This window comes from Saimiri boliviensis, chromosome 3, assembly GCF_048565385.1.
Source record: "Saimiri boliviensis isolate mSaiBol1 chromosome 3, mSaiBol1.pri, whole genome shotgun sequence".
NCBI lineage: Eukaryota > Metazoa > Chordata > Mammalia > Primates > Cebidae > Saimiri > Saimiri boliviensis.
The window spans coordinates 23,995,590-24,014,508 of record NC_133451.1 but is presented as its reverse complement, the minus strand read 5'-3'; the positions used below and the strand labels follow the sequence as shown (position 1 = coordinate 24,014,508).

General features: G+C 44.8%; 1 protein-coding gene across 1 annotated transcript in view; it reads left to right on the top strand.

The window, feature by feature from the left end:
* Positions 1-5,704, top strand: part of LGI2 (leucine rich repeat LGI family member 2) — a 35,106-nt gene extending 29,402 nt beyond the window's left edge. Inside the window, exon 8 of the mRNA XM_039468568.2 lies at positions 283-5,704. Within this exon, the coding sequence (XP_039324502.1) occupies positions 283-1,100 (818 nt within the window). The 3' untranslated portion in view covers positions 1,101-5,704. The remainder of the gene's footprint in view (positions 1-282) is intronic.
* Positions 5,705-18,919: the final 13,215 nt, after the last annotated feature.

Below are 18,919 nucleotides of genomic sequence, written 5' to 3'. Positions count from 1 at the left end.
CCTCATATGTTTTTGGAGAGAGCACAGACATTTGGTCTATAGCGTTAGGTGTACAGATAATCTCTTGGAGTCACTGCTGTCAATTACTTTGGGTATATACCAAGAAGTGGAATTGCTGGCTCATAGGGTAATCCCATGTTTAATTTTTCAAGGAAGCACCGCACTGTTTTCCATAGTGGCTGTGCCATTTCACACTCCCAGCAGCAGTGTACAGCAGTACCAGCGGGGGTGCCTTTTTAGCTGGTGTTGCACTAATCTCATGTCCTTTATTTTGGAGCACAGGTCAGTCCATCGTGGGCTGCAAGGCCATTCTCATCGATGATCAGGTCTTTGTGGTGGTAGCCCAGCTCTTCGGCGGCTCTCACATTTACAAATACGACGAGAGCTGGACCAAATTTGTCAAATTCCAAGACATCGAGGTCTCTCGCATCTCCAAGCCCAACGACATCGAACTGTTTCAGATTGACGATGAGACGTTCTTTGTCATCGCAGACAGCTCGAAGGCTGGTCTGTCCACAGTTTATAAATGGAACAGCAAAGGATTCTACTCTTACCAGTCTCTGCATGAGTGGTTCAGGGACACAGATGCGGAGTTTGTTGACATCGATGGAAAATCTCATCTCATCCTGTCCAGCCGGTCCCAGGTCCCCATCATCCTCCAGTGGAATAAAAGCTCTAAGAAGTTTGTCCCCCATGGTGACATCCCCAACATGGAGGACGTACTGGCTGTGAAGAGCTTCCGCATGCACAATACCCTCTACCTTTCCCTCACTCGCTTCATCGGGGACTCCCGGGTCATGAGGTGGAACAGTAAGCAGTTTGTGGAGATCCAAGCTCTTCCATCACGGGGAGCCATGACCCTGCAGCCCTTTTCTTTTAAAGATAATCATTACCTGGCCCTGGGGAGTGACTATACATTCTCTCAGATATACCAGTGGGATAAAGAGAAGCAGTTGTTCAAAAAGTTTAAGGAGATTTATGTGCAGGCGCCTCGATCTTTCACAGCCGTCTCCACCGACAGGAGAGATTTCTTTTTTGCGTCCAGTTTCAAAGGGAAAACAAAGATTTTTGAACATATCATTGTTGACTTAAGTTTGTGAAGGTGTGGTGGGGGAAATTAAAAGACATGTAGCATTAGCTCTCGCAAGAGAGGACCAAGAGAAATCAACAAACCAGTCAAAGTCAGGCTCGGAGCTCTGAAATTAAAAAGCACTGAAATAGAAGTTTTCAAACTTTTAGAACTCACATTTTAATCAGGGATTGCATTTATTGGCTAACTGCATGACATGCCCATTCTACCATTTAAACAAAACATCTTAAAGCCTGTAATTTCTGAGAAAAGAGTACAGCATTTACTCTTACTATCTAGAAATGTAATATGCTTTTCTTTCCCTTTTGAATGAGGAAGGAGAAAATCGATAAGATGGGACAGCTCTTATAATGAAATAAAAAAAACAAACTTTGAGCCCCTCTCATTCCACTTTAGTAATATTTTTGGTAAGAACTCTTAAAGCCAAAAGTCAGCTGGAAAGATTTGCTGATTATTAGTTTAAAAATCTTCTAACACTCAGCAGTGCTATTTTGAGTCATTGCTGTTTCTTGAGAGTAATGCCCGGTCTTCCTGAGTCCTTAATAGCAGAACGTTGGTGATTTTGTTGGCTCATATGAATGCTTGTCATGGGTATGTTAACAATTTAATGTTTGCCATTGTTTCCTCTGCCACAGAGAAAATATTCTGGTGACACATGTCTAGACCCAGCACAGGCTGTAGGCCCAGGAGCTAGACAAAGGAGTTTTTCCCTCTTTCCTACCGTTCAAAGCTGACCCTAGTGGTGGCCGGAGCAGTAAAGCCTGTGTGATGCTCTTCATGGCTCATCTGCTTCTCTGAACCCGCCCTTTGAGTCTGTGTGTAACCAGCAGACAGGCCAAGGACTGAATGGTGCTTTTCATTTTGTCCTTTACAGGGATGAAACAGTTATTGCCATCTGATGAGCATTTGGTAGCATTTTTGAAGTGAGATTTTATGAAGTCAAAGGGGACTTTACACAGATCTCGATGTGCTTTGAAACCTAGAGGTGGCCCTTTGATTTGTGCGTGTCCTTGCCCCCTGGACGACTTAATATTTCAAGTCATCGAATACCAACTTCCCTGCCAGCCCACCTGCTTTCCTCCCCACTTGTGTAACAGTCTCGTTTTGTTGAGTTGCTGCTATTGCTGCTGCTAGAGGAGCCCACACCAAACCACAACCCAAGACACTCAGATAGGAACGCTCCTCTCTCCCAGTACTCCACCAAAGGAAACGCTCCAGGACCCACGTGCTCACAGGGGGCCATGTGTTGGCTGTGGAATCAGGCTGTGCAGGCTGGGGGGGCTCAGGCTAATCAGTAGGGACCAGCTTTGGAGCCAGCCAAGCTGAATCCCACACTCTGAGTCTGTGCTTGAGAAACCAGATGGTATATTTCCAAATGGGTCTCTTTGATACAGGCAATAGGGAAGCTCGTGGGGAACAGTTGTGTGGAAGGTTCTTAGTGGATGTTCTGCCTGGTTAGCTGGTTCTCTTCTGAGAATCTAAAGTGAATGCCTTTGGGGTAGCTCTGGAAGAGAAACGCAACAACTTCACTCCTAGCCATGAAAGTAGCGCGATCATATGATCGTGTACTGTATTGTTATTTTAAAATGATTATTTGCCATGTCATGAGTAGGTAGATGTTTTGCCACAAATATGAATGTGTTTGTTGTTTCCTGACTTTAAGCAATGCAGACGGAGGCAATAAATAGCACTCAGAGAATGAGGCATTGATGTTACTTCAGCACTCTTGGGTATGTTCTGGGACTACTGTAGGCTGAGGCTTTCAGCCTCAGAAACCGCGGATTTGAATGAACGAACTCACCCACACACAGTAGTGTTGTTACTTGAAACGTCTGCAAAATACCAAGCAAACAGGAGAAAAGTGGTTTGTTTTCATATTTAAGTGCAAATTACTTTCTTCTGCTTTTTTTTTTCCCTGCCTTCTTGGTTTATTTGAACAGGCTACAAATGCCCAGGTCTCCACCTTGGAGGCTGAAAGGGGAAGTCCTGCCATTCCTCCAGCCCCAACGATGGCAAGCTCTTCTTTCTGTTGCATGGAACCCCTCAGACAAACCTGGGTGGAAAAATGGGTACTTGGCAAACTGTAGGAGATATTTAGACAGTCGTAGCAACTGTGTCAGATCAGAGTGATGTTCCCAATTCCAGCCACCTGCAGGGATGGTAGGGTGGCATCTTTTCAGTGTTGCCACTGCGGAGAGGTATCACACTCCCAGCTGTGCCTCTGAGGGGAAATTGGCCACTGACCCCCTGCACTCACTATTCTGATCACGCCACCAGATTCTGGGAAACCAGGAAACACAGGGCACCGGGCTTGGGATGGGGAGAGTTGTTGAGTCCAGATGGGGAATGAGGGAGTGAAAGAATGATCTAAAGAGGTGATGGGTGAAGGCTGAGAAGTGGGTGACCCACTCAACTGCAGTCAGCTTTTCCTTTTTTATAATCTTATTTTATGCAAGACTAAAGCCTCCAATCTACAGAGCGCCTGTTTCTGTGGGAGGAGATATTTGTTCTGGCCAACTTACTAAAGGAGCATAGATGCTCTTGGCACAGGGTGGTAAAACCTTTGCTTCGTTAATCTTACTGCTCCGTCCCAAGAATCTCTGAAGTTTTAAACAATTTCTGCAAGAAGCATTCTTCCAGTAATAATGTAAAACAAAAAAACCAACCAAGCAGCAGCAAAAGCGCAAAGCAGAGAAACATGTGGACCGTCCCCAGCGGAGATCAGCTTGAAGGAGGGGGCAGATCTTTCTTCTGCCTTCCTTCCCATCACCCATTGGGTGGTCGTCTGCTCAGCTTGTTTCTTCACGAGCTCTGTGGCTAGGCTCCTGGACTGATCCCTCTGTGCAGCTATGTGGCTTTAAGGCCTTTCCTTAAAGGGGAGACTTGTCCCCACACTCCATAGAGTCAGGAATGAGTCTGTTACCAAGACTAAGAATAAACCTTAGACGTGAAGAGCACTGTGTTCTTGGACAGTGGATAATGAGGCCACCTTACATTTTAGCAAAACTTTATATTTTTCCAATGCACATTGATATTTACCTCATTTGTTCATAAATAGTTCTGTCGTTTATTGCAGGGCAGGTATTATTCTAATTTCGGAGAGAAGGGAATTGACATGAAAACTATATAAATTGCCTGCCCACGGTTATCCAATAGGGACTGGCAAAGCTAGAACTTTTCCTCTGATCAGCAGATGTTGAATTTTCTTTCTAAGACACCCTGCTATACTCTCCCAAAGAAAGACCTTCATTTCTATCATGATTTTGAATTTGGCAGCACCTTGAGATAAAGTAAGATGTGCAGTAAAAAATGCATAGCCAGAAGAAAAATCATGCTGAATAGACACCGTTCAATCAACTGATCCATTTAACAATGAACAAACATGCTATTACATGCAAGGCCCCACTCTTGAAAGTCTTCCAGAAATTTTGGATAGTTTTTCTGTTGTTCTAAGGAGGATTTCTAGCTGGTCTGGTTGTTCCTCGCCCTGCATAGCCATGGGAGGGATGTTGAGGTTGAAGCACATCTGCTTCTTGTCACAATGTCCACCAGATAAACAAGAAGAGATCTGTGTAGGAAAAATTCAAACCCTGAACGCACGAGCAGTGATGGATTGCCCTCAGCCATCATCACCCTTCGGGGAGCACACTGAAAATGGCAGAGTTGCATTTTTCTTCCCCATGGAGTGAGAGGCTGTGTATTTTTAGGAAAGAAATCAGCGTGGGATGCTGGAGGTTTGGCGGCCAGGAGCGCTCATGATGGAAATTTCTCCAGCCTGGGGTATAATGAAGGGAAGATGACGTTCTGCAGGAGGGGATATTTGCATGCCACCTAAAGAAAATCTCTTAAGCTGGCTTCCCGATTCTTCCGCAGAGGTATCAGCCTCTCCTTCACAGCTACGGAAGGAAGTTCTTTAATTAGGCAGTGGCCAAAGATTCTGTTCAACAGCTTCCTGGGGTGGAATGCAATAATCTAGTTGTATGCAATGACGCAATAAGAAAGTGGTCCAGATTTGGGTGGCAATGGAAAGGGAATTGCAAATTGGGGCAGATGGCTCTGGAGGAAACTTGAGAAAGTGAAAACAAACTAGAAGAAAGGGGAATAAGGATAATGATTTCCTTTGCCTCAGTCAGGCAAGCAGAGGGTAGAATGACCAGGAAAATTAACAGCATCTCAGTTATTAATGAGGAGAAGAACTGTAATGCTCATTCAAATAAGAAGTATATTGTAAAGCTACTGAGATCTAAAGCAAGTCATTATTATCCTTACTGTATTCCATTGCCTGTAGCAAAACCTATTATTTTCTAGTAGGAAACATTTCCTATCCCTTTGACTATCAGGAAGGTATAAGAATTGTGATAAAATAGGCCAATATGCTATTTGGTACCATTTTTATGTATTTTAAATGCATAACCTAGATAAAATAAGAATAGTTTCTACGTGTAAAGAAGCAAGTTTTACAGTATGCAGACTACGATGGATGTATTTTAGGCTGTATATATATTTAGCTCTTTTTGGTAAATAGAGTGTGCAAACAATATGCCTCTTAATGCAATATATACGGTAAGCCTATGAATAAAAAGTGGTTCATGCCTAATATGGTTTTCATCTCTGGTCTGCTTAATATGAATATGTCCACTCGAGTCACAGATTTGCAGGGACACCCATGGGCCACGGGGGGACAGCAGTATCTCTGCAGCTCACGCTCTGTTTAGATGGGAGGTGACCGCTACAAGGATCTTTTGCTTCTTCTACTTGGAAAGTTAAAAACCACTCAAAAATCACTACAGAGTTACTGAAGAGCTTCAGGTTACACTCTGTCTGATCTGTGGAATTATAATCCTGATAGGTTGACAAAGAATTCTAGGAATCTTTGGATATCTTCCAATTCTGCCAGGTAAGGAGGAAGTGAGATTGTAAGATATCATTGGTTGGGTCGAACTGTCGTGAACGCCTGAGGATAGAGCTTTCTTCTTGTCCTCTGCATGTGTGAGGTCTACCCTGGCACACAGTAGGCATGCAGTGTTTGCCACATAGATCTCATCTAAGACCCATCTGGTTTAGTTGGACAAATGAAGCCTCAGAAACCCAAATCACATATGACTGTGTACTCACTGTGTGTCAAGTACTTCCATATGCCATGGAGCTTTTGAAAATCTTCAAGAACAAAGTTCTTGCCATCAAGCGACTTAAAATCTAGTTAAGAGGGAAAATAATAAATGCATGATGCTATAGACAACAATACAAGGTTTAGGTAAAATTCTGTATCACAGTCCAGGCACAGTGGCTCACACCTGTAATCTCAGCAATTTAGAGGCCAAGGTGGGAGGATCACTTGAGCTCAGCAGTTGGAGACCAGCTTGGGCCACAAAGAGACTCCATCACTACAAAAAATAAAAAATGGCTGGATGTGGTGGCATGCATCTCTCATCCCAGCTACTCAGGAGGCTAAGGCAGGAGGATCCCTTGAGCTCAGGAGTTTGAAGCTGCAGTGAGCTCTGATCATGTCACTGCATTCCAACCTGGATGACAGAACAAGACCCTCATCTCTAAAAAAGTAAAATCTGCATCACAAAAATCACAAAACAGTGTGTGACTAATTATGCAGTGAATGAAACAGTTAGATGTAATAACCAAAGAGCTCATCACCTTTTCTCTATTCTACTGGTTCGAAACAGGTCAAAGTTTGTGTCCTCAAAGAGAGGAGATTATACAAGAATGTGATTCAGGGGTGCAAGAAGTCACCTGAAGGTGTGTCCACCACAGGCACAACCAAACAGTGTGAATGCCTACCTGCTCAGAATAGACACCAACCGTAAGCCATCCACCTGGACCCAAGGCATTCCAGTGGAATCTGAGTGCGAATATAGACAATAAATTCATGTGAGGAAAGGTTACGTTAGGTCAGGAGAAGTACCCTTCTAACCATTTTGAAGAGAACGGCCAGGCTTCTTTCCATTGTTGTTTTACCATTGAATCATTGTTTTGTGTTTGTGGAGAAGTACAGAAAAGAACTAAAGTTTTTCAGACCTGCAAGTCAGAAACTCATCAAAGCAGAGATTAATCCTAATATCTCAGTGCATTTCATCTTGGAACTAAAGTGCTCTATATAAATTGCCCAGAGCTGACCATGTACCCATTAGTGAGGCAAGTACACTTATTTTCTCCGTGTCTTGGAGAGTAAATTGAGGGCTGAGAAGAATTGGAGGCCTAAGTAATGTGTCACTTTCATTGATCTCCTGCCCTTGCCATTGGCTTTTGTACCTGCCTCCCAGACAGGACAACACTTTCCTAACCAGGGTCTAATTGGCACAAATGATTTTTTTCCGACAAATTGGTAGCAAAGCTGAGACGGAAGGCCTGGGACAAGCCTTAACGCTCTTGGCCTCTGCTCCAGGCAGCCTCTTGCAGAACGTGAGTTTCTCCCACTCCTGCCATTAACCAGACAGCAAACCAAAGCAATACAGGGGAAAAGAGGCCAGTAGTCATGGAAAGGCTACCCCAGAATCTCCGGCACCTGCTGGAATCTGTATGTGGGCCCCAAAGAGCTTGTTTCTACACACATCTCCAGGTTTCTACCCCAGAAATCCACACAAACAAAGAGAGAAAATCCAGCTAAGTTATCTTCCTCTTCCAAGAAACAATTGTTAGGGAAAGAGAAACAAGTCTAGATCTCTGTGCCTTACCTCACACCATTCATCACCCACAGAAATGATGCAGGGCTCTGATGAGCACCTCCCGTTTTGGAGCTAAGAGATTCGAGGTGGTGCTGCCAGCCCATTCGTTCTGCCATCTCCCTGTTTTCTTTCAGAGGTGGTGTAGGCTGCAGAGCCTATGGAAGTAGGGATGGGACCTCAGAGGAAGTGACACTCTTTTTTTTTTCGGTGATGGAGTTTCGCTCTTGTTACCCAGGCTGGAGTGCAATGGCGCATCTCGGCTCACTGCAACCTCCGCCTCCTGGGTTCAAGCAATTCTCCTGCCTCAGACTCTCGAGCTGGGATTACAGGCAGGCACCACCACGCCCAGCTAATTTTTGTATTTTTAGTAGAGACGGGGTTTCACCATGTTGACCAGGATGGTCTCAATCTCTCGGCCTCGTGATCCGCCTGCCTCAGCCTCCCAAAGTGCTGGGATTCCAGGCGTGAGCCACTGCGCCCGGCGGAAGTGACACTCTTGCTATTTGTCCTGGGCATGGGCTCAACTCTGCTCACCCCGGTGTGATTCTCTTCTTGTCTCCTGTTTTTGTTTCTCTTAAACTGTCAGAGTTCTGGACACATTGTAGCTTAAAAATAGTTTTATTTCTAGTTTACATCATTTTCCTGCCTTTTTGGATTATAGCATCTTAGCTTATAAATCACAAGAAAATCCAAATAAACTTTTTGCTTGGGTCTTTCCCACTAATTTTGACTACCTACTATGTGAACAGTGCTGTACTAATACTGAGAATACAAAGGTCTTAAGATACAAAAGTGTTCAAGAATCTTTTAACATAGTGCTTTCTTGCCAGTTTGCATAAGATGGAAATTCACAAGGAGTGTGAAGGTAACCTGAATAAGTAGTATGACCCATGTGATCCAGTCTCTCCACAGTATAACACTTAACGAAACAGACTCCAAACCAAATCGTCATACAATTAATGCTGATTTTTACTATGCCCTTGAAAGAAGAGAAAAGCCTGTTCACAACCATGCGAACGCTGCCTCTGAAATCCAGTCCCCACCAAGCGTCTTGCTCTCCCACTGCCCACTTCAGTGCCAATCCTCCACTATTCCACAAAGCTTACCTTTACATCACCCTCCCATCCACTGGCTGGCTGTCTTCCACATTTCTTCACATCAGTTTTCCTGGGCAGATCATAGAGAGAAAGGAGCTCCAAGTGTTCTAACATTCACATATTTCATTCTTGCTGTTAAAAATTCAATAGGTTTTCATATTCTTCGGCTCTGCTTCTCTCTTTCTGCACCATGTGACATGCAGTAGTTTTGAAATATACTTGCAAATTATTTGGTGCCCCTCCCTTCAAGAGGTGGAGCCCGGTTTCCCTCCCCTGGAGTATGAGCTTTGCTTAGTGACTTGCTTCTAAGGAGTAGAATGTGGCAAAAGTGTTGGCGTATGACGTCCCAGAATAGGTCTCGGACTGCTCACTTGGAGGGAGGCCAGTCACCATGCTGTGAACATACTCAAGCAGCCTGTTGAGAGGCCCACGTGGGAGGCACTGAGTTCTTCTGCCAACAGTCTGCACCACGGGATTGAACCAGCTTGGAGGTGGATCCGTCAGCCCTGGTCAAGCCGTCGGATGATGGCAGATCTGGTCAGTGTCTTGAGTACAACTTCCTGAGAAACTTACGCCACTCCTGGATTCTTGATCCATGGAAACTATGTGAGACAATAAGCGTTTATTGTTTGAGGCTGCTGAGTTACGGAGTAATTTGTTTTGTAATAATGAGTAACACGCCACCACTTTTACTGGCTTATAGGAATGAGGTTGCTGCCAAATGGGTCTATTAATCTGAGGAAGAACTAACACATCCACATACCACACTATGACATGGCACCACACACACGCACACACACACACACACACACACACACATACACACACAATGTTTAAGGGAGAGAAGTCATTTCCACAAATAATTTATGCACTCAGGTGAGTAAACAGTTGTATTGAAATTAAAAAGAAGGAAAAATCAATTTAGCTGAAAAATCAAGGGAGATTTCTTGAAGGGATTTCAGCAGAGTCTTGACTGGGGATTGAATGTTGAAGAGAAATGTTGTCACCTTAACTTCCTTAATTACAGCCAAAAAGACTTATTAGTGATGACAAAGTCTCCTAGGCAGTGTTTGGTGGGTTATGGCTGACCAGGAGGAAGATGATAATGCTCTGAAGACTATCCATGATACCCCAGAGACATCTTTGTCACCTGCTGGAGTTTGGGATAGCCCTGTCACAAGCCCCGATTCTCTGCCTGAATACCGCAGCCCTTGAGAAGTAGGAAACATACCAGAATAGCATCCTTTATGATGGATAAGGTTACGCTGGAAACTGCAACTTGTTATCTGCGTGCAGATGGGTTTCCTAACACTGATCCCTGAAACACACGTTTTAACATACCTGGTCACATATTTGCAGTGTAGAGAAACAGATGAACATTTGTGCTTGGCAGGCAACCGGAGGGAGAGGGTGAGATCAGTTTTAGTGTGTCCAGTTTCTGGTCCTAATTCACCAATCTTCTTAGGATAGTGCATCTTACTAAGGCTGGAGAGTGAGGCCTACAGACTAGTGCCAGTACTGTGCTCCTGGGTTCCCTCTACGGGGAAGGAGACATCAGGAGTAGGAATCAAGCCTTTTCTCTAACGTCAGCTACTCAGGACAAGGCAATGCTTCTTATCCTTGAGTGGATCTGGGGAGCTCAGGCTCCTTGTTCCCTAACTCTGTTTGTAAGTTATGCACAGAGACCAAGAGAATATATTTTTAACCACTTGGAAAAGATCTTTCTGGTATGAAACAGACCAGAAAAAGGAAATTTGGCAGCACCGAGAGAGGATCTTTCTTCAGTGCAGGTGATGAGAAAGGACTTGGTGTCGTTCAGCGAAGCTCTGTTCTCCACACACTCCCTTTTAAGTTTTTTATTTGGTATTTTATCAGCTTTTCACATTGAACAGCACTGACTATAGTGAAATACAATGTCATTCTGGGGTCCTGGAAAAAGAAGCAGGTCAACTTCACATTTCTTTCATTAACATAGAAAGTCAGGAGAATTTTCTGGTGTTTCATATTTTCAGCAAAGTGGAGTATCTGCTCTACTTACTAAAAATGACACTCCACCTCCCATTTCCATCTGCATTTACGTTTTGCACATACTGCTGAAGTAGCTTTTTCCTCCTTATGTTTACTGCCAATGCATTTGCATTTTCTGTCGCAATAAATAACCCAGTAAAACCCTCCAATGGTAGGTTCTAGCCTGGCTCTTTCTAAGCATGGAATCATAGACAACGATTTATAGTCATGCTGGCCCAGAGGAAAGAAAAAAAATGGACATTTGTAAAGGAAAAGTAAGTGAGTTCAAACAATTGCTCTCTGAGCTCTTAGAAAATTAAAGATGTGAAATTAACATGAAATTTTCTATGATCCTTGAAGTCATGGGTTGGGGTGGGAGGCAAGGCAGAGGAAGCTCTCATTTCAGAGGCTCTATTTGTGGGAGTCACCACTCTCCCCAGAATGTCTAGCCCCAAACTGTACCTCAATTAATATTTGCTAAAAGGATGCCGATTGAATGATTGGCTGGCATTTGCGGAGTGCCTGGCACCAGGAAAGTGTTACACACCATAACTCATTTATTCTCAGGACTCTTCACAAAGCAGCACTTTCATATCCCCATTTGACAGAGGTGGTAATGGAGGCACAAAGAAGTTGAGAGCTTCCCCGGGTCACAAAGCTAAAGAGTGGTGAAACCAGGAAAACAGGGCCCAGAGTGGTTAGGCAACTCCCTCAAGTTTGCACAGCCAATAAGACAGAACCAGAGAAAACAATAATCACAGCTAACCCTTCTGCAGCCCTAGCCCAGAGCCAGGTGCTATTCTAAAGGCTTTATAGCTATTATCTTAGTTGCTCCTCACAGATTCTGTGAGACAGATCCGATCATTATACCCATTTTATAAATGAATCCACAGAGGCACAGAGAAGTTAAGGAACTTGCCTGGAGTCACATAGCCAGCAGGAAGAGAAGCTTGGGTTTAAATCCAGGAAAATCTGCCACCAGAGGGTGTACCCTTATCCACCGGGCTCCCCTCCCTTTTTAATCCATAAATATGCAAAAACCTTCAGCGTTGTAAGTGCCAAGTGCTGATCCAGATGTGTTTGACTCCAGAGTCCATGTTTTGTTATGTAATCCCATTCCAAGGAGAGCATGAGCATGTGGCAGTGGGGTGAGGGGTAAGGGACCACAAGAAGGGGGAGGGGGTCTGTTTTCCTGCATGGGTCAGTCAGATGAGAAGCTGGATAGGCCATTCTTCATGCAGGGCTCCCTAAGCCCAGCCTTTTCTGCTGACACCCACTTACCCATGAGCAGCCAGTAGTCACTGATGTGGAGCCCTCTCGTGTGCCACCAGCCAGCTGCTCTATCTGGAGCTTAAGACATGGGTGGGGGGGGGGGATCAGGTCTGAGTCTGGGAATAGTTCAGGGGCCTGAAATCCTTTGGAGCCTCTCACTCCAACCCCCTCGTGTTCCAGGTAGGAGGCGGAGGCCCAAAGATGACGTGTCTTGCCTAAGGGAGGCAGAGCTAGCACCTTCCTGCTTGGGCTTTGTCTTCACAGTGGAAGATGATGGACAGGGTACCACCTTGGAACCTGCAGCTTGAACCATCTGAGTCTCAAGTAATCAAAATTGTAAAAGCCCATGACCTTGTGATTTACAGAAGCACAACTAGGAGAACTGTGAGGCTGTGGCTTCTTGAATGGGGATGGGCCAGCCTGTTTCAACACCTCCAGCTTCCCTTGGGGCTCTTGTTCTCTACACAGTAGCAACGCTAACGTGAGAGCTGTGCACCTTAGGAAGGTGACGCGAAGGTGGAGTTTACGGCAGACTCTGTGTGAATTGCTCTACATGCGCTTTCCTGCATTTTTGTATCTTGTTGGAGAAATCTCTTCCTCCCCTCCCTTCCTGCCTTCCACAAATATTTGTTAATATCTGGCTATATGTTACACACTGTGCCAAGCAGTGGATAGTCAGTGTTTTAAAAAAAGACACAGTTCCTGCTCATGTGAAGCTATCTACCGTGATACTCAGACCTTAAGTGGTTCCTTAAAGCCTTTGGTCATATCTAAATGTGACTGGCCTACACAGTGATTTGTAAGTTTTTGGAGGATCAACTTTTGATAAGCCAAATAAAGTCATGAATTGTATCAGCAGAAAAATTTAGAAGTGTATTTGCATTTATAAATATGTCTAGATTCTGACCACGCCCACTCTGGCCCATGTCACCATGGTTTCCCACCTTGATTACTGTCAAGGCTGCCACACCGGGCCCCCTGCTGCCTCCCTGACTCCTCTTTGTCTGTTTTCTACTTAGTGGTTGGAGGGATCCTTTTAAAGTGTCAGGCAGATCAGGTGGCTCAGGAAAAGACAGGGCTTTCCATCACAGAGCCAGAGCCAAATTTCTGCAATAGTGTACAGAAACCTAAACAACTCTTTCTGTCTTTGTTTCTCTGACACACACACACACACACACACACACACACACACACACACATCCTCTCTGACCTCATCTCCTAAATTATTTCCTTTGCTTGCTTGGCTGTAGCCACGCAAGCCTTGTCCTTGCTATTCCTTGAATCTTCCTTAGGCATAGAAGAGCAAAAGATGAAAGAGGAAAAGAATCTGGATCCTGAATGACCACATGGGGCAGAGCTGCCCCGCCAGCCTGGATGGTCACCTCTAGACTGTTCACAGGAGAGAGAAATATACTTCTGTCTTATTTAAGGCAATATATTTTGGGTCTCTTTGTTATTATGTAGTCTATATTCAACCCAAAGGATGGCACATAAAGGCCAAATCTGTTTTTCTGTATGCCTTTATAAATAAAGTTTTATTGGAATTCAGCCTCACACATCCACTTATGTATTGTCTGTGGCCACTTTTGTGCTTCAGTGGCAGAGTTGAGCAGGAGCAATAGAGACTCTATGACTCCAAGGCCTAAAATTTTTATTCTCTAGCTTTTCACAGAAAATATTTGCTGGCCTCTCTTCTAAACAATATAAATCTGTTATTTTTACTTTTCATGTGAAAAGAATGAAGCCCTCAAAGGTTAGGGAAGTAAGAGTCAAACAGCGAGTAGCTCAGCTGGCTTCAAACCCAGAACTGTTGGACTTTCCTATTCAGAGCAAATAGTGTCTTAAATACACCAGGCTAAGAAATGAAGTCAAGCCATACATTTAGTCACACTCCACTCAAACATGCAAAAAATTAAGCTGCTGTATTTTTTTTTTTTTTTGTCTAATTGACCTAATTTTTTACTGGACCCCCTAGCACTGGATAGTAAGTAAACCATGCATAGACCAACCCACTAATGTTAATCTAATCTAACAATTTCAGTAGTCCTGTTAGACCATTCAGACTGTTATGACTTAAACACTCAGTTTTTCAGATTTCCACCCTCTTCAGCTTCTCGTGCAAGATAACATTTAGGGTTCTGGTGGAAGTGGGGATGGGGTGGAGTGGGGAAGGGTCTTCACGTGCATATAGAATCTTCTGGACACGCTCTGTCTTATGTCTTATTCTGATTTGGTCTCTGAGCTCAGGACCACTGAGGTCTTGTTGATCCTATCTAATCTTGCTGAGTAACTTTGGGCAGTAACTTCTTATCTGAAAAAATAGGCATCATAACAGTGCCTATCTCCCAAGGCTAACTCCAGGCTTAAATATGAGATAATAAATGGAAAACACTAAGACGAGCCTCACATTTAATAAGCGTTCAATACAGGTCAGTGTCATTGTTTTTGGCCAGGACCCATCACTGGATCTTGGCCATTTGCTCCCGTCTTAGGAAATGACCAGCGATGGACTCTGTTCCCCGCAGGACCCCCTGCCAGCCCTCTCAGCCCCTCCAGGTCTCCTCAGCAGGGCATGAAAATGAGATTCCATGGTGGCCACAAGTACTGTGTCTACCACAGCTGCCCCTACATTGTGTCATGTTGGAAGAGGCCACTTGGCGGGCTTCTCCCGGACATCCTACACGTCCCTTTGGAACTCACAGGGAAGCATGCCTCCGGCTCTACAGAGTTTCTGGCCCTCCCCTTCCCTCTGGAGCACACTCCCCGCATCCAGAGCCTTGGCCATTCTTCCTCTGCTTCCTCTGCCTGGCTCCTCTTCCTCTCACAAACTCCTGGACTGGAAGGAATAGACTTCTCATTTCCTTGTCATATCATGGCTTCTTCCTGTTCTGTCTTGTGGTAGAACTCTATGATCTAGGCAGCTAAGCTTTAACGTAGTAATGAGAAGGGAGTTTAGAAAGTCCTCTGTTGACAGCGCCCAGCTATCAAGACCATTGTCTTGTTAAAGAGGTCAAGGAAGGCAGCCTGGTGACTTCAGCTGATTAATGACCTCTTTCTTCTGGATAGAACCTGCCCTTTCCTTCCCTGGGGCAACTGGGAATGATCGTCCCCACTGGAGAAGCACTCTGGCAGATCCACTAGGTGGGGATGTTGTAGAAGGGAACTGAGTAGCAGATGTCTGTCTGGCCTGAATGTCCTCCAAGGTCCTTCCTAGCTGAGGGCACATGAGCTAGTGTCATGGCTTACGGAGAACCAAGGGTGCTTCTGGCTTTCCAGCCTGGGACAGGACTCTGAACTCTGGTTTTTCTATCACCCACAGGAATAGTGCAGATCCAGTCTAGGGGCTTCTAAGGGCAGGTACAGCCTTGAGAAGTGGCTGAATGCCCCGTCTCAGGGGCCACATTACAAGGTGCTGAGATACACACTTCCAGTTGGCTAGTCATGCTTATGCTTTCCCAGGTTGGAACCTGGAACCAGCCAGCAGGTGCAAAGGTGTGGTGAAGAAAAACCTATACGTACAAATAAACAAATGTTTCTATCTATGAAAGCATCATGTAAAAATGCCTGAATGAAGTCACCAAACACAGAGGGAATGTTAGAAAAAGCCTGTTTTATACTCTGTGCTGGTATTGTATACTTTTGAGGCTCCTCAAAGGGACATGCAGAGGCAGACATCCTTCAGAGAGGTTCTGAAGCCCACGTGAAGACCGGTTGGAGGAAACATGCCAAGTTGATTAAGCTGATGTAGATGCAGAAAGCCAGCTGCAGTTTCAAATGTGAGCTACAAATTAAAATTCAATTACGCAGGTGTCACAGGCTATATTTTCCAAATTTGGCCCCAGCAACACCTCCCATTTCAGTGCTTAAATCTGGGTGGGCTTGTGGCTCATTTGTAACCAATAAGATGCAGCAGAAGTGATGCTGTGACTTCCTAAGCAGGGTTATTACAGATGAATTAGGTCTTTTTGTGGTGTGACAAATGACCACAAACTTAGTGGCTCACCACAACATTTAGTATATCACATTCTCTGTGGGTCAGAAGTCTGAGTATAGCTTAGCTGCATTCTCTTCTCAGGATCTCCCAAGGATAGAATCCAGGTGTGGTCTGGGCTGTGTTCTTATCTGAAGGCTCAACTAGGGAAGAATCTATTTTCAAGTTCCCTCAGGTTTGGTGAAAGAATTTATTTCCTTATGACTGTAGAATTGGTGGCTGCTGATTTCTTTAAGACAAGTGTATTATTTTTCTAGGGCTGCCATAACAAGATACCACAATCAAGTTGGCTTAAACAACAGACATTTATTTTCTCACAGCTCTGGAGGCTAGAAATCTGAGACCAAGGTGTTGGCAGATTTGGCTCCTTTGGAGACCTGTCTCCTTGCCTTATAGATGGGTGTCTTCTCGCTGCGACCTCAAGTGGTCTTTCCTCTGTGTGCACACATCTCTGGTGTCTCTCCCTCCTCTTTGTTATAAAAGGCACCAGTCAGATTGGATTAGGGTCCACTCTGACAATCTTCTTTTAACATAATCACCACTTTAAAAGTCCTGTCTCCAAATACAGTCGTATTCTGAGGACCTGGAGGTTAGGGCTTCAACATATGAATTTGGTAGTGGTGTTGGTGGGAGCAATCCAGCCCATAATAGCAAGCAATGGAGACAGAGAGAGAGAGAGAGAGAGAGAGAGAGAGAGAGAGACTCTCTGCTGCTTGGATTCTTTCACTACAGGGAAGATCTAGATCTTCTAGGTCTTCTTCTTCTTTTTTTTTTTTTTTTTTTTTGAGATGGAGTTTCACTCTGTCACTGGGCTAAAGCGCAATGGCACATTCTTGGCTCACTGCAACCTCTGCCTCCCAGGTTCAAGTGATTCTCCTGCCTCAGCTTCCCAAGTAACTGGGATTACAGGCACCTGCCACCACACCCAGCTAATTTCTGTAATTTTAGTAGAGACAGGGTTTCACCATGTTGGCCAGGATGGTCTCAATCTCTTGACCTTGTGATCTACCCACCTTGGCCTCCCAAAGTGCTGGGATTACAGGTGTGAGCCAATGTGCCTGGCCCATCTAGGTCTTCTTTTTGAGGGTCATATGATTAGCTCAGGCCCATTCAGGGTCATCTGCCTCTTGATTAACTCAAAGTCAACTGATTAGGGACCTTAATTACACCTGAGATGCCCTTACACCACTGCCATATCACATAACATAATTACAAGCATGACATCCCATTCCCTTGCCATATTTACTGGTTAGAATCAAGTCACAGTTTCTGGCAACCTCAAGGTGAGGCAGTTATATAGAGTGCAGACACTAAGAGGTAGAAATCATGGGGGCCTCCATGGGGAGTGTCCACCATGAAAGATATTGCAACCTCAGTTTGGTTTCCTGGGCCACTAACCTGGAGCTCTCTGTCATCCATGTAAGTGGTCTTACTGTCCAGAGGCCTCCATGTTGAGAGGAAGCCCAAGCTAGCCCATATAGAGACCTCAAGGAGAAGCCTTGAGACTAAATGAAGAGAGAGGAAGATCCCTGTGCAGCCTCTACTGCTCCAGCCACTATCTGACCATGGTACATGAGAAACTTGAAGCCAAGACCACCTGGCCAAGCTCTTCCTGAATTCCTGGCTAATAGAAACAATGAGAACTAATGAAATCACTCTATATGTGGTTTTAAGCCACTATATTTGGGGACCATTCATTATGCAGCAATAGTTACCAGAATAGCAGGCATTCCAAATGGGACATCACTCCTTGTATTGGTAACTCTATGGAATAAGCATCACAGGGATTTTATTTAGCAGCCTCTTCTGCCTCCGACCACCCCTATTCTCTGACCCCTTATTTGTTTCTTCTTCTCCATTGCGCTAACCGCTCTCTGGTATACGATACGTTTAGTTGCTTGTTTGCTTGCTGTTTGTTCCCCACCACCACCACCTTCCAAAACGTAAAGTCAACAATGGAGAATTTTGTCGCTTTTTTCATCACCTGGCAGGTATGGATCCTCATCAACAACTTTAGTATTTTAGCTGTTTATGGCTGGCCTAACAGCTGGAAAGAGGCCAGCACAAGATAACAAGTGTCCTGAAAAGGCAGAAGATCAGAAAGCCATAGAGAAATCAATCTGGAAGTGTCCGTAGAGACCATGCAGCTCAATGCCACACCATCCTTGAGGAAACTGATACCTAGAAAACAAGGACTCGAATGATACAGGAGGTAATGGCAGAGCTGGTCACTCCAACCACGCCCTCTGCTCCTTCTTCTTGGGTTCCTGCCACGAAGTCACTTTCATGGGGATTCCATGCAAGGTGGTCAGTGTCCTGACTGCTCCCCAGGTTTTCTGGTGGAGTTCTGCTGGGACATGTACACATCAAAAGACATTTTAATTATTCTTAAGATTTTTTCCTATTTCTCTATCAAAATTCAGTTACGGCATTATATTGATTTTTTTCAATGTGTGGAGGCAGGCTATGTTATACTGTGAATGTGTTTCATTTCAGAAGATTAGGGGATCATCTTAGACTGGGATCCCTGGAAAGCAGGGCCTCGTGCGAAGTCTTTGTTACATGGATTGACTATTGGAGAGCAGGATCTGGGTGAGCTGGAGTGAGGAACAGAGGGAGGTACGAGTTGGCCCACGCTGCAGGGGCTGCTGCCTGAGCACCCTACTGGGACCTTCTAAGTAGCTGTGGTCAATGAATTTTGGAGCTGCATACCACGGGGATGAAAAGGGAAGCATTTATCTATCAGCTTTGTTCATCCCCCACTAGCCAGGGGCGGCCTCACAGG